Source organism: Triticum aestivum, chromosome 3A (genome assembly GCF_018294505.1).
Source record: "Triticum aestivum cultivar Chinese Spring chromosome 3A, IWGSC CS RefSeq v2.1, whole genome shotgun sequence".
Taxonomy (NCBI): Eukaryota; Viridiplantae; Streptophyta; class Magnoliopsida; order Poales; family Poaceae; genus Triticum; species Triticum aestivum.
Window position 1 is genome coordinate 615,014,432 of NC_057800.1, and position 16,644 is coordinate 615,031,075.

At 48.5% G+C, this 16,644-nt stretch overlaps 1 protein-coding gene across 1 annotated transcript; it reads left to right on the top strand.

Moving 5' to 3' along the window:
* The first annotated feature begins 5,142 nt into the window (after positions 1-5,142).
* LOC123062609 (laccase-8) lies at positions 5,143-7,719 on the top strand. The gene is made up of 6 exons (XM_044486195.1): positions 5,143-5,343; positions 5,524-5,675; positions 5,800-6,047; positions 6,127-6,249; positions 6,357-7,271; positions 7,367-7,719. The coding sequence occupies exons 1-6, from the start codon at positions 5,257-5,259 to the stop codon at positions 7,495-7,497; spliced, it is 1,656 nt and encodes a 551-aa protein (XP_044342130.1). The 5' UTR covers positions 5,143-5,256; the 3' UTR covers positions 7,498-7,719.
* Positions 7,720-16,644: the final 8,925 nt, after the last annotated feature.

Genomic DNA, 16,644 nt, shown 5'->3' on the forward strand with positions numbered 1-16,644 from the left:
CCCTAAACACAATCATGTTATATGCTTTGTTGAAACTAAATATGATATACAAAATAAAGATGATATACACCAGGTTTCTTTTTGACTTTCCTTATTGCAGAAAAGTATAGCAAAGACTAAAACATACCTTCATTTGTTCTTTTCCACAAGTTTACCTGTAACAAGTGGCCGAGAGGAGAATTTCTCAGTACCGACGAAATCAACTTTGTGGATCTAATTTCGACCCCAAGTTACCGAGGTCATGCAAAGATACAATTTGAATTAAAGAGCTTGTATTTCTTCCGTGTCACAATCTAAGTTGTCCAGTGCATTGACATGATCTTTAATTAACGCGATAGTTTCGAACAAACATAAATATAAGTTATGTTGGTTTACATGGTCTTCGAGTTCCCTAGTTCATTAACATAATTTAAGTGTTTCAACCCTTTTCATAAACAAAAGATAGAATCTGAAATCATATTCTACAATGGACCGTGCTAGTAACACGAACAAGACTATCAATTTTGATTTTTTTATATTAGTAGTGTTAGCATACATTTTTATCTAGTCTTACACGTAAATAAAGATACATTCAAGAAGCAGAGTAGAGTGCACTTTTGTTTTGGTTCTAGTTCTACATATACAAGATGACGTTATAATAATGACAAACACTAAATTAGCTAAAATGGTTCGCCTATAGTATGTGTCCTAACATTAACCGAATGGTACACATAAGGTCCCAATATGTATCTAAGGTGTATCATATGCATCAAATATAAGACGTGATTCTTCAAATAATCTATGTTTTTGTAAACTGTAAGGGTTAAATATATATTTACATGTAGTGAACTACCATTTAATATGTTTTCGTGAGAGAAATCACTTGCCTTGGTTTACGATAAGGGTGCCTTCTGTCTTTATTCCTTATAAATTGGCCTTAAGGTCTATCGACCTCGTCTGATATAACAAACCGAAAGTCCTACAATATAAGACCTCCCTTGGATCTTAAGATGGGCTTATACAATAATGGGGCAACCACCTATTCAATAGAGGAACTCACCTATGAGTGAAAAGATGCCGCTACAATACATATAGTGTATTATATTCTCTTCTGGCTTGGCCATAGCACAAATGCCCAGTCTTTGCAAAATTGGCTTAAAAACCTTCTCACAATGTTTGTGGCCAAACCTTAGGGATTGTTTTTTTTTTTTGCTTGAGACCCAATTTTTCACATATTGGGGACACCCTAAGAGTCCTATCTATAATAATATAGGATATAATTATCTCTTTCACATTATTTGCCTTGTTCTGGAGTGGCTTCTTATGCTACTATACTTGTTTCTAAGGATGGGGGTGCATGGATCCCTCAATTGTTATGGCGTACATGGCACTTGCGCAATCAGACATGGCGCATGGGAAAGGAGATGCTTCACAATAACTACTGGTCGTCACCCCGAAATCTTAAAGTTGGTGCAATAGTAGATATCAAATGGAAAATTCCGGGATGCCCCGGGTGCGAGGCCTCGCCCATTTCCATTCCCCCGAAGGCTCAGTCGTCAAATGAAATCGATAAAGAAAAGGATAGCGATGCAACGGCTCTCTCGCGACCCCGACCCCGTGCCCCTCCACCAGCCCCCACCGGCGGCGGCCACCCCGGCCCCGCCGGCCACCCTACCGGCGCCTCGTGTGCTCCCGCGCTCGCGGCCGCTACCCCCAGCCTGTAGGATGCGGCAGGAGAACGGTGGCCGGCGGAGTGCGCAGGTCTCCCACTCACGCTCCCAGAAGGCTGCAGCGGCGACCACACCGGCTGCAGCGACGAGCTTCCCAGCTCCGTCACCCGCCGCGCCCGCCACCTTGGCCGGCGCCTCCTCCAACCAGCCGCCGGAGCCACCGGCGTCGATCCCCATCGCCCCTCCCCCGCTCGATCCAGATCAGGCGGATCTGGATCCCGTCTCTCGGTCGCCTCCGGCTGTCCGGAGCGATGCTCCTGGCGATGTGATGGGGGTGCTGCTCGGGGCCAGGCCTGGCTCCCGGTGCTCCGCCGTCGATGGCGAGGGGACTGTGGAGCTGGCCCATCTGCCGCCGGCCATCGTTCCCTACACCATGAAGCGCTTGCCTTGTTGCTCTGTTCTCAAGGATGTGGGCAAACATCCGCCCGATCTGGTGATGTCGGTAGTGCCACCGCCGCCCCTCTGGAGCTCCGCTGGCGAGGAGGAGGACGACGACGACGACGGAGAGGAGGAGCTTGCTCCACGGTCGCCGCCGGCTGCCTCCCAGTATTCCCTGTGCTCTGTTGACGCCAATGTTGCTCATGCGGGGCCGTGGGCATCTCTGGTCGATGTAGATGGCCAGGGTTCAGGCAAGGATCGTGACAACAGCGATTCTGGCAAAGGGGACCTGGCGCCACCGAAGACGGCAACGTCTGTTGTCGAAGGCTCATGCTCTGGTGCGGTCGGTGCGTCGACTGCTTGCTTGTATCCTTGCGATCAGGCGGAAGCTGTGGTCACACAACCCGGGGATGGTTCCTGGATTTACGTCGGACGAAGGCGTCGTCCCCGTTGTCATGTGCCTTGCAGCAAGTCTTCCACGTCCCCGACCTTTCATGATGCGAGGTCTGTGCAAGCCGACACATTCAAGAGGAGAACCCGTGGTCGATGTTTCCGTTGCTTGGCTCCGGACCACAAGGTTGCGTCCTGCCGCGACCCGTTTCGATGCCTCACTTGTCTTCGCTCTGGACACCGTGAGAGGGACTGTTCTCTGCGTCACTCCTCCGTCAAAGCTATTCGCCACTGTGTGCGTGACCCCCCAGCTCCGCCTTGCCCTTCCTCAGATGGGCGCTCTTGGGCTTCGGTTGTTGCTCCCGCAGTGTGTGTGCAAGCTCCTGAGTCTGCAAGGATTGTTGAAGCTCCAAGCGAAGGTTCTGTTGATCGGGGTGTTGCGACATCTGATGATGCTATGCTTGTCTCGTTTCGTGCGGAGCTGCAAAGCTTGGTTGAGTTTGCGCTCCGCCCGCTGCGCAAGCTGGAGGACTCTTTGTGCCTGTGGTTGGCACGTGCGTCCGACCTCTTGGAGCAGGCGGAGGTGTCTGATGGTGAGCGTGGGTTGAGCCCAGCCTCCTTGCAGGGACCTTGCTCCTTAGGCACTTCCGTTCATGGTTTGACGCTACCAAAAGATGGGAGCAAAGGTGTTGATGACATTGGCGACAAGGTTGGGTTGGCGCCCTCAAGGTATGTTGCTGACGTGGAGTCTACAGGGCAGCATGCGTCGGTCAAGTCTATGGCCTTGTATGACAAGGTGGCCACCGAGCTTAGCCTTCCTACTTCTGCCTCCAATGAGGTGTGGGGCGTTGCAAAGGGATGCGCATCGGCATTTGAGGGCCAAAACACTTTACACGTCTTCATCGAGCTGGTCAAAAGCCTTTCTGCCGTGCCTGCAATCACCCAAGGGCTGATTCACCTTGTCAATGCAGCGAAGATCAAGAATGTCAACCAACTGGCAGGCGTCGCCTCGGGCGTGGGGACTGCATGTCATGATGTTAGCCATTAGTATGTGCCTTCCTCTCCTGTGCTTATTATTCTGGGAGTAGTCCGCATGTTGTTTCGCGGGATGGCTTTTGTAGCGCGCCATCTGCGGGGTCTTTGTTGGCTTGTCGGGTCTGTGTGTGGGTTTGACCCTTGATGTACCGGTTTTCGCACGGTTTTCCTGTAATTAACCGGGCAACTATCTTCTTCTCTATTAATGAAAAAGGCAAAGCTTTTGCCTCTGTTTCAAAAAAAATGGAAAATTCCACACAAAAAATATATCAGAAGGAAAAAAGATTAGTGCTGAAGAGGCATGTGGTGGTCATGTTTGTACAATTGAGATAGAGTATGGGAATGCCCGCCGGACAGCTAGGCAAAGCTTAATATTAACCATATTGATTTTGGTCGGTGCTTTATATATAGAGCGGGGCGAAAGCCTATTTTGAGAGAGTTTTGTCTAGGAAACATGCAAAGCTTAGGCATGCTTGTTTGGAATTGGCAAGGTGATGTTCTCTCCTATCCTATTGGCGCTTCATTTGCCAATGCTCATGTGTGCAGGAGATAGAGATCCTAGCATGTGCTGAAGGAATTTCCCTGGTGACATATTGAGTGTGGATGCCTGTTGTTGTGGAATCCGACCGCGTCAGTGACTAGACAATTCTTTGAGATCACCATCGAGAGGCACGGTATTCGATTTCCTTGTTACCAGATTTTCGAATCCACGAGGCTAAACGCGAGTGTAACTTAGTTGCTCGCGAGCTTGCCCACTTTGCGTGTGGGAATGTGAACTCGACAGTGGCATTTGGATGCACTTGCATGTATCATAGATCAACTTAAACTGCGATGTAATGATGTTATGACATACGAATAAAATTCTATTTACCAAAAAAAATTAGGGTTGCACATCAACATTTTGTGGGCGAATATCACGTGAAACCACACATTAGGTTCTACCATGCTACCATCTCATGGTAGCACTTCTAAAAGGTTTTGAAAATCTCTGATTTTCTTTGTGCGAATGTTGACATGATATATGTCTACAATCAAAGAGAATTTCGAATCCATATTTGATATAACAGAGAGAAACAAAAAAAGACAAAGTTGTAGACACTATTCACATTTGGATCCCAACATTTAATTAGGTGTTGTGTTTAAGATACAACTGACGTCTATGTTCTGCGGTTTGGGTAAACCACACGATGATAAGACTTGTTTTCTGGAGGCAATATAAAATGGTCATGATTAAGTCAAATCACGCAGAATACATAGGGAGGTGACGGCTACTCTTGAGCATTTGAAATCGTCACGTAATAAGAAGAAATCTTTCTCGGCATCAATCCATTGCCCCCTCATTCTTTGAGAGCCTGCTACGGAGGGTTGACCTTGGAGCTACGCCGTTTGTATTTAGTGTAAATTTCCTTGTGAAGTAGTCTGGAACACAAATTGCAGCCGCTATCAACAAAATGACGGGTACTTCCGCGATTAAGCTACGTCCGACCAGGTGCAAGCCACGGTTATTATATGTCGTCGTCGCAGTCGGATTACATCGTTAACGCGAGCTCACACGCCAAGAGGATCATTGGATCGATGATCGTCGGTTGCAAGACTTGTTCCATTGCCGATTAGTTCCGCAAACGATAAGTACGTACGTACGTGTAGATAACAAGTGGCTATATCTCTATATATAGAAGGACGACCAAGCTTACAGTTTTGTAGTTTGCTAACTGATCTTGCTTGCTGCTCAGGAGTTGGGGTGATGGAGGGAGCAGCCATGCTCGTGCCGCTCTTGCTGGCTCTCTGCGCGGCCATGGCGAGCGCCGCAGTCGTGGAGCACAACTTCACTGTAAATTTCCTGCACCCTTTCTTGATATCATTATCATCTGCAGTTTTCAAGCCTTAGTTCAACCGCATATTTAGTTGTGTAGTAAGTCGTTCCACTAGTAGCATATTCATGTGCCCAACCATGGCGATGTTCCATCTTTGTAACTTGTGTGTGTACCGATGCATGTATGGCAACACGTAGGTGGGCGGCATGAACATCTCCCAGCTCTGCATGGACAGCGTGATCTACACGGCCAACGAGCAGATGCCCGGGCCGACCATCGAGGCCACCGAGGGCGACACGGTGGTCGTCCACGTCGTGAATGATTCGCCGTACCCATTATCACTCCACTGGTAACGATTCACTAGCACATGGTTTTACATCCGTTTAAGCGATAAGTAACATGGATCGAAGGGAGCACTTCTTTACGTTTCACGATGTACGTCGAACTTACGGGTGGCCATCATCGTTGCAAAGGCACGGCATATTTCAGCTGCTGAGCGGGTGGGCCGACGGGGCTCACATGATCACGGAGTGCCCCATCCAGCCCGCCGGCAACTTCACGTACCGCTTCAACATCACCGGGCAGGAGGGCACCCTGTGGTGGCACGCCCACTCCTCGCTCCTCCGCGCCACCGTCTACGGCGCGCTCATCATAAAGCCCAGGAATGGCACCGACGGCTACCCTTACGCAGCACCATACGGCGAAATTCCAATCATACTAGGTATACATACATACGCGTGTTAACGTACACTGCAAACATACATGTTGCAAGTCTTCACATGCAATTCTTTCTTTGGCAGGCGAGTGGTGGAACAAAAACGTGGACGACGTGGAGAAAGACGCGCACCTGACCGGCCTAGGGCCGGAGGTGTCGGACGCGCTCACCATCAACGGCAAGCCGGGAGACCAGACCCCCTGCAGAGGTACGTACAACCCAATTTACAAGTGAAAATGCTTCCATAATCGCGTCGAATCACAGCAATATATGCGACTGAAAATTTGCCTTTGTGTATATTTTGAACAAAACTAGGTGCTGGTATCTTCGAAGTGGAGGTGGAGTACAACCAGACGTACCTCCTCCGCATCATCAACGCCGCAGTCAATGTCGAGCTCTTCTTCAAGGTGGCCGGCCACAACTTCACCGTGGTCGCCATCGACGCGAGCTACACCGAGCCGTACGCCACCGACGTCATCGTCATCGCGCCGGGCCAGACGGTGGACGCGCTCATGGCCACCTCGGCGGCGCCGGGCGGCCGGTACTACATGGCGGCCAACGTGCTCGAGAGCAAGACCGTCCAGATCCGGTTCAACAACGGCACCGTCACCGGCATCGTGACGTACACGGGAGCGGCCAACGGCACGGCCCCCTCCATGCCGGCCATGCCCGCCCCCACCGACGTGGTCACCGCCGGCAGGTTCTACTGGTCTCTGAGGGGCCTCGTCCGGCCGGTCGACCCGCCGTTGCCAACGACGGTGGACCACAGCATGCTGGTGGAGTTCGGGGTGGACCAGGCGCCGTGCGCGTCGGACCAGACGAGGTGCGGGGGGTTCGCGCTGGTTGCGTTCATGAACAGGAACTCGTTCCAGTTCCCGAGGAACGCGTCGCTCCTGCAGGCGTCCTTCGACGGCGTCCCGGGCGTGTACACGGAGGACTTCCCGAGCTCCCCGCCGCCGCTGCCGGGGATCCGGAAGGCCACGTCGGTGAAGAGGCTCAACTACAGCGACGTGGTGGAGGTGGTGCTGCAGAGTGCAGCGTACAGCAGCGCCCTCGGCACGGAGAACCACCCGATCCACCTGCACGGCTTCAACTTCTTCGTGCTCGCGCAGGGGCTGGGGCGCTTCGACCCCAACGCCACGTTCAACCTCGTGAACCCGCGCGTGCGCAACACCGTCATCGTGCCCGGCGGCGGGTGGACCGTCATACGGTTCGTGGCCAACAATCCAGGTGAGTTTATGTGAAATTAGTTGTCTGTTTCATATGCTTTGATGCTAGCCTCGGACTGTGTATGTTAAGTTGTTAACCTATCGCCATGGCTGTAGGTATGTGGTTCATGCACTGTCACTTGGACGCGCACCTGCCGTTGGGGCTGGCAATGGTGTTCGAGGTGCTCAATGGTGCGGCCCCGAATATCCTTCCTCCGCCTCCCGAGGACTTTCCCAAGTGCTACTGAAGCAACATCTACACAATGCTTGACAAGTTCGTCGACAGAGAAGTGAGATATTGTATGGGACACCTGACGTGCCCATATGTACCACAAGTATAATGTACTACCAGACACGGATTTATTTCATTATCTTCTTTGCGTTCATGTTTGATTTGATACTTGTTTCAAGGTGGCTTAGTCAATTGTTCTAAGCTTTCGGTTCTGAATAAAGCTACAAAATTATGTCTACTGCGTAGTCACCACCCAAGTTTTTCCTCTTCTTTAAAAATAGCAAATGCTATCTATTGTTCGAAGAAATTTAGAACAAGCCTTTGAGAAAATGGAGAAGGGGGGAGGACAAGAACGGATCTTATACCCTTTCCAGCCTTACAAAGGCTTTCGCCCGTCCAAAGAAGACCTCCACCTCAACGCCTGATAGACGCGAGAGCTACGTCTCGCATTCAGCGAGACGTATGGATCTCTTGTTGAAGCCTCTGGAGTAATCGGGGCAGTCTCGCATTCAGCGAGAGATCTCTAGAGTAATCGGGGTAGTCTCGCATTCAGGGAGAGATCTCTAGAGTAATCGGGGTAGTCTCACATTCAGTGAGAGATCTCTAGAGTAATCGGGGTAGTCTCACATTTAGTGAGAGATCTCTAGAGTAATCGGGTCAGCCCATTAGCGTTTTTTTTAAAAATTGAGTAAAAGGGAGCGCGTGGGGGGGTCGTGTTGGGGAACGTTGCAGAAAACAAAAAAATTCCTACGGTTTCATCAAGATCCATCTAGGAGTTCATCTAGCAACGAGTGATCGGATTGCATCTACATACCTTTGCAGATCACGCGTGGAAGCGTTCAAAGAACGGGGATGAGGAAGGCGTACTCGACGTGATCCAAATCACCGGAGATCCTAGCGCCGAACGGACGGCACCTCCGCGTTCAACACACGTACGGTCAGCGTAACGTCTCCTTCTTCTTGATCCAGCAAGGGAAAAGGAGAGGTTGAGGAAGATGGCTCCAACAGCAGCACGACGGTGTGGTGGTGGTGGAGCTGCAGTACTCCGGCAGGGTTTCACCAAGCACTATGGAGGAGAAGGATGTGTTGGAGAGGGAGAGGGAGGCACCAAAGGCGTGGATTGAGAGGCCCTCCTTCCCCCACTATATATAGGGAGCCTAGGGGGGCGCCGGCCCTAGGAGATCCAATCTCCTAGGGGGGCGGTGGCCAAGGGAGGAGTCCCTCCTCCCCAAGGCACCTCGGAGGTGCCTTCCCCCTTTGGGACTCTTCCCTTCCTTAACCCTAGGCGCATGGGCCTCTTGGGGCTGGTGCCCTTGGCCCATGCAGGCCAAGGCGCACACCCCTACAGCCCATGTGCCCCCCCGGGATAGGTGGCCCCACCCGGTGGACCCCCGGGACCCTTCCGGTGGTCCCGATACAATACCGGTGACCCCGAAACTTGTCCCGATGATCGAAATAGCACTTCTTATATATAATTCTTTACCTCCGGACCATTCTGGAACTCCTCGTGACGTCCGGGATCTCATCCGGGACTCTGAACAACATTCGGGTTACTGCATATACATATCCCTACAACCCTAGCATCACCGAACCTTAAGTGTGTAGACCCTACGGGTTCGGGAGACATGTAGACATGACCGAGATCGCTCTCCGGTCAATAACCAGCAGCGGGGTCTGGATACCCATGTTGGCTCCCACATGCTCCTCGATGATCTCATCGGATGAACCACGATGTCGAGGATTCAAGCAACCCCGTATACAATTCCCTTTGTCAATCGGTATGTTACTTGCCCGAGATCCGATCGTCGGTATCCCAATACCTCGTTCAATCTCGTTACCGGCAAGTCACTTTACTCGTACCATAATGCATGATCCCGTGACCAGACACTTGGTCACTTTGAGCTTATTATGATGATGCATTACCGAGTGGGCCCAGTGATACCTCTCCGTCATACGGAGTGACAAATCCCAGTCTTGATCCGTGTCAACCCAACAGACACTTTCGGAGATACCCGTAGTATACCTTTATAGTCACTCAGTTACGTTGTGACGTTTGGTACACCCAAAGCACTCCTACGTATCCGGGAGTTACACGATCTCATGGTCTAAGGAAAGGATACTTGACATTGGAAAACTCTAGCAAACGAACTATACGATCTTATGCTATGTTTAGGATTGGGTCTTGTCCATCACATCATTCTCCTAATGATGTGATCTCGTTATCAATGACATCCAATGTCCATAGTTAGGAAACCATGACTATCTGTTGATCAACGAGCTAGTCAACTAGAGGCTTACTAGGGACATGTTGGTGTCTATTATTCACACATGTATTACGATTTCCGGATAACACAATTATAGCATGAATAAAGGACAATTATCATGAACAAGGAAATATAATAATAATGCTTTTATTATTGCCTCTAGGGCATATTTCCAATAGTCTCTTACTTGCACTAGAGTCAATAATATAGTTACATTGTGATGAATCGAACACCCATGGAATTCTGGTGTTGATCATGTTTTGCTCTAGGGAGAGGTTTAGTCAACGGATCTGCTATATTCAGGTCTGTATGTACTTTACAAATATCTATGTCCCCATCTTGAACATTTTCATGAATGAAGTTGAAGCGACGCTTGATGTGCCTTGTCTTCTTGTGAAACCTGGGCTCCTTGGCAAGTGCAATAGCTCCAGTGTTGTCACAGAAGAGCTTGATCGGCCCCGATGCATTGGGTATGACTCCTAGGTCGGTGATGAACTCCTTCACCCAAATTGCTTCATGCGCTGCCTCCGAGGCTGCCATGTACTCCGCTTCACATGTAGATCCCGCCACGACGCTCTGCTTGCAACTGCACCAGCTTACTGCCCCGCCATTCAAAATATACACGTATCCGGTTTGTGACTTTGAGTGATCCAGATCTGTGTCGAAGCTAGCGTCGACGTAACCCTTTACGACGAGCTCTTCGTCACCTGCATAGACGAGAAACATTTCCTTAGTCCTTTTCAGGTACTTCAGGATATTCTTGACCGCTGTCCAGTGTTCCTTGCCGGGATTACTTTGGTACCTTCCTACCAAACTTACGGTAAGGTTTACATCAGGTCTGGTACACAGCATGGCATACATAATAGAACCTATGGCTGAGGCATAGGAGATGACACTCATCTCTTCTATATCTTCTGCCGTGGTCGGACATTGAGCTGAGCTCAATTTCACACCTTGCAACACAGGCAAGAACCCCTTCTTAGACTGATCCATATTGAACTTCTTCAATATCTTATCAAGGTATGTGCTTTGTGAAAGACCTATGAGGCGTCTTGATCTATCTCTATAGATCTTGATGCCTAATATATATGCAGCTTCTCCAAGGTCCTTCATTGAAAAACTCTTATTCAAGTAGGCCTTAATGCTGTCCTAGAGTTCTATATCATTTCCCATCAAAAGTATGTCATCTACATATAATATGAGAAATGCTACAGAGCTCCCACTCACTTTCTTGTAAACACAGGCTTCTTCATAAGTCTGCGTAAACCCAAATGCTTTGATCATCTCATCAAAGCGAATATTCCAACTCCGAGATGCTTGCACCAGCCCATAAATCGAGTGTTGGAGCTTGCACACCTTGTCAGCATTCTTAGGATCGACAAAACCTTCCGGCTGCATCATATACAATTCTTCCTTAAGGAAACCATTAAGGAATGCCGTTTTGACGTCCATTTGCCATATTTCATAATCATAGAATGCGGCAATTGCTAACATGATTCGGACGGACTTTAACTTCGCTACTGGTGAGAAAGTCTCATCGTAGTCAACCCCTTGAACTTGTCGATAACCCTTAGCGACAAGCCGAGCTTTATAGATGGTCACATTACCATCCGTGTCTGTCTTCTTCTTAAAGATCCATTTATTTTCTATGGCTCGCCGCTCAACAGGCAAGTCAGTCAAAGTCCATACTTCGTTTTCATACATGGATCCTATCTTGGATTTCATGGCTTCTAGCCATTTGTCGGAATCCGGGCCCGCCATCGCTTCTTCATAGTTCGAAGGTTCACCGTTGTCTAACAACATGATTTCCAAGACAGGGTTGCCGTACCACTCTGGTGCGGAACGTGTCCTTGTGGACTTACGAAGTTCAGTAGCAACTTGATCTGAAGTTTCATGATCATCATCATTAACTTCCTCTTTAGTCAGTGCAGGCACCTCAGGAACATTTTCTTGAGTTGCGCCATTTTCCGGTTCAAGAGGTAATACTTCATCAAGTTCTACTTTCCTCCCACTTAATTCTTTCGAGAGAAACTCCTTCTCTAGAAAGGATGCATTCTTGGCAACAAAGATCTTGCCTTCGGATCTGAGGTAGAAGGTATACCCAATAGTTTCTTTAGGGTATCCTATGAAGACGCATTTTTCCGATTTGGGTTCGAGCTTTTCAGGTTGAAGTTTCTTGACATAAGCATCGCATCCCCAAACTTTTAGAAATGACAGCTTAGGTTTCTTCCCAAACCATAATTCATACGGTGTCGTCTCAACGGATTTCGACGGAGCCCTATTTAAAGTGAATGTGGCAGTCTCTAAAGCATACCCCCAAAAAGATAGTGGTAAATCGGCAAGAGACATGATAGATCGCACCATATCTAATAGAGTGCGATTACGACGTTCGGACACACCATTACGCTGAGGTGTTCCAGGCGGCATCAGTTGTGAAACTATTCCACATTTTCTTAAGTGTGTGCCAAACTCATGACTCAAGTATTCTCCTCCACGATCTGATCGCAGGAACTTGATTTTCCTGTCACGTTGATTCTCAACCTCACTCTGAAATTCCTTGAATTTTTCAAAGGTCTCAGACTTGTGTTTCATTAAGTAGACATACCCATATCTACTCAAGTCATCAGTGAGGGTGAGAACATAATGATAGCCACCGCGAGCCTCAACACTCATTGGACCGCACACATCAGTATGTATGATTTCCAATAAGTTGGTTGCTCGCTCCATTGTTCCTGAGAACGGAGTCTTGGTCATTTTACCCATGAGGCATGGTTCGCACGTGTCAAATGATTTGTAATCAAGAGACTCTAAAAGTCCATCAGCATGGAGCTTCTTCATGCGTTTGACACCTATGTGACCAAGGCGACAGTGCCACAAGTATGTGGGACTATCATTATCAATCTTACATCTTTTGGTACTCACACTATGAACATGTGTAGCATTACGCTCGAGATTCATTAAGAATAAACCATTCACCATCGGAGCATGACCATAAAACATATCTCTCATATAAATAGAACAATCATTATTCTCGGATTTAAATGAGTAGCCATCTCGAATTAAACGAGATCCTGATACAATGTTCATGCTCAAAGCTGACACTAAATAACAATTATTAAGGTTTAAAACTAATCCCGAAGGTAAATGTAGAGGTAGCGTGCCGACGGCGATCACATTGACCTTGGAACCATTCCCGACGCGCATCGTCACCTCGTCCTTCGCCAGTCTCCGCTTATTCCGCAGCTCCTGCTTTGAGTTACAAATGTGAGCAACTGCACCGGTATCAAATACCCAGGAGTTACTACGAGTACTGGTAAGGTACACATCAATTACATGTATATCAGATATACCTTTTGTTTTGCCGGCCTTCTTGTCCGCTAAGTATTTGAGGCAGTTCCGCTTCCAATGACCACTTTCCTTGCAATAAAAGCACTCAGTCTCGGGCTTGGATCCATTCTTTGGTTTCTTCCCGGTAGCTTGCTTGCCGGGCGCGGCAACTCCCTTGCTGTCCTTCTTGAAGGTTTTCTTACCCTTGCCTTTCTTGAACTTAGTGGTTTTATTCACCATCAACACTTGATGTTCCTTTTTGACTTCTACCTCTGCTGATTTCAGCATTGCAAATACCTCAGGAATGGTCTTTTCCATCCCTTGCATATTGAAGTTCATCACAAAGCTCTTGTAGCTCGGTGGAAGCGACTGAAGGATTCTGTCAATGACCGCATCATCCGAGAGATTAACTCCCAGCTGAGTTAAGCGGTTATGCAACCCAGACATAGTGAGTATGTGCTCACTGACAGAACTGTTTTCCTCCATCTTACAGCTGAAGAACTTGTCGGAGACTTGATATCTCTCGACCCGGGCATGAGCTTGGAAAACCATTTTCAGCTCTTCGAACATCTCATATGCTCCGTGTCTCTCAAAACGCTTTTGGAGCCTCGGTTCTAAGCTGTAAAGCATGCCGCACTGAACGAGGGAGTAGTCATCGGTACGAGCCTGCCAAGTGTTCATAACGTCTTGTTCTGCAGGGAGAACAGGTGCGTCACCTAGCGGTGCTTGTAGGACATAATCTTTCTTGGCAGCTATGAGGATGATCCTCAGGTTCCGGACCCAGTCCGTGTAGTTGCTGCCATCGTCTTTCAGCTTGGTTTTCTCTAGGAACGCGTTGAAGTTGAGGACTACGTTGGCCATTTGATCTACAAGACATAGTGTAAAAAAATAGACTAAGTTCATGATAATTAAGTTCATCTAATCAAATTATTCAATGAACTCCCACTTAGATAGACATCCCTCCTGTAATCTAAGTATAACATGATCCGAGTTAACTAGGCCGTGTCCGATCATCACGTGAGACAGACTAGTCAACATCGGTGAACATCTTCATGTTGATCGTATCTTCTATACGACTCATGCTCGACCTTTCGGTCTTCTATGTTCCGAGGCCATGTATGTACATGCTAGACTCGTCAAGTCAACCTAAGTGTTTGCATGTGTAAATCTGTCTTACACCCGTTGTATGTGAACGTTGGAATCTATCACACCCGATCATCACTTGGTGCTTCGAAACAACGAACTGTCGCAACGGTGCACAGTTCAGGGGAACACTTTCTTGAAATTATTATGAGGGATCATCTTATTTACTACCGTCGTTCTAAGCAAACAAGATGCAAAAACATGATAAACATCATATGCAATCAAATAATAATAGTGACATGATATGGCCAATATCACATAGCTCCTTTGATCTCCATCTTGGGGCTCCATGATCATCTTGTCACCGGCATGACACCATGATCTCCATCATCATGATCTCCATCATCGTGTCTCCATGAAGTTGCTCGCCAACTATTACTTCTACTACTACGGCTAACGCGTTTAGCAATAAAGTAAAGTAATTTACATGGCGTCTCTCAATGACACGCAGGTCATACAAAAAGTAAAGACAACTCCTATGGCTCCTGCCGGTTGTCATACTCATCGACATGCAAGTCGTGATTCCTATTACAATAGCATGAACATCTCATATATCACATATATATCATTCATCATTCATCACAACTTTGGCCATATCATATCACAAAGCACTTGCTGCAAAAACAAGTTAGACGTCCTCTAATTGTTGTTGCAAGTTTTACGTGGCTTAAATAGGGTTCTAGCAAGAACGTTTTCTTACCTACGTGAAAGCCACAACGTGATTTGTCAACTTCTATTTACCCTTCATAAGGACCCTTTTCATCGAATCCGCTCCAACTAAAGTGGGAGAGACACACACCCGCCAGCCACCTTATGCAACTTGTGCATGTTAGTCGATGGAACCGGTCTCACGTAAGCGTACGTGTAAGGTTGGTCCGGGCCGCTTCATCCCACAATACCGCTGAATCAAGATAAGACTAGTAGCGGCAAGAAAGTTGACAACATCAACGCCCACAACAAATTGTGTTCTACTCGTGCAAGAGAACTACGCATAGACCTAGCTCATGATGCCACTGTTGGGGAACGTTGCAGAAAACAAAAAATTTCCTACGGTTTCACAAAGATCCATCTAGGAGTTCATCTAGCAACGAGTGATCGGATTGCATCTACATACCTTTGCAGATCACACGCGGAAGCGTTCAAAGAACGGGGATGAGGAAGGCATACTCGACGTGATCCAAATTACCGGAGATCCTAGCGCCGAATGGACGGCACCTCCGCGTTCAACACACGTACGGTCAGCGTAACGTCTCCTTCTTCTTGATCCAGCAAGGGGAAAGGAGAGGTTGAGGAAGATGGCTCCAACAGCAGCACGACGGCGCGGTGGTGGTGGAGCTGCAGTACTCCGGCAGGGCTTCGCCAAGCACTATGGAGGAGGAGGATGTGTTGGAGAGGGAGAGGGAGGCACCAAAGGCGTGGATTGAGAGGCCCTCCTTCCCCCACTATATATAGGGAGCCTAGGGGGGCGCCGGCCCTAGGAGATCCAATCTCCTAGGGGGGGCGGTGGCCAAGGGAGGAGTCCCTCCTCCCCAAGGCACCTCGGAGGTGCCTTCCCCCTTTGGGACTCTTCCCTTCCTTAACCCTAGGTGCATGGGCCTCTTGGGGCTGGTTCCCTTGGCCCATTCAGGCCAAGGCGCACACCCCTACAGCCCATGTGGCCCCCGGGGATAGGTGGCCCCACCCGGTGGTCCCGGTACAATACCGGTGACCCCGAAACTTGTCCCGATGGCCGAAATAGCACTTCCTATATATAATTCTTTACCTTCGGACCATTCCGGAACTCCTCGTGACGTCTGGGATCTCATCCGGGACTCCGAACAACATTCGGGTTACTGCATATACATATCCCTACAACCCTAGCGTCACCGAACCTTAAGTGTGTAGACCCTACGGGTTCGGGAGACATGTAGACATGACCGAGATCGCTCTCCGGTCAATTACCAACAGCGGGATCTGGATACCCATGTTGGCTCCCACATGCTCCTCGATGATCTCATCGGATGAACCACGATGTCGAGGATTCAAGCAACCCCGTATACAATTCCCTTTGTCAATCGGTATGTTACTTGCCCGAGATCCGATCGTCGGTATCCTAATACCTCGTTTAATCTCGTTACCGGCAAGTCACTTTACTCGTACCGTAATGCATGATCCCGTGACCAGACACTTGGTCACTTAGAGCTCATTATGATGATGCATTACCGAGTGGCCTCAATGATACCTCTCCGTCATACGGAGTGACAAATCCCAGTCTTGATCCATGTCAACCCTACACACACTTTCGGAGATACCCGTAGTATACCTTTATAGTCACCCAGTTACGTTGTGACGTTTGGTACACCCAAAGCACTCCTACGGTATCCGAGAGTTACACGATCTCATGGTCTAAGGAAAGGATACTTGACATTGGAAAACTCTAGCAAACGAAC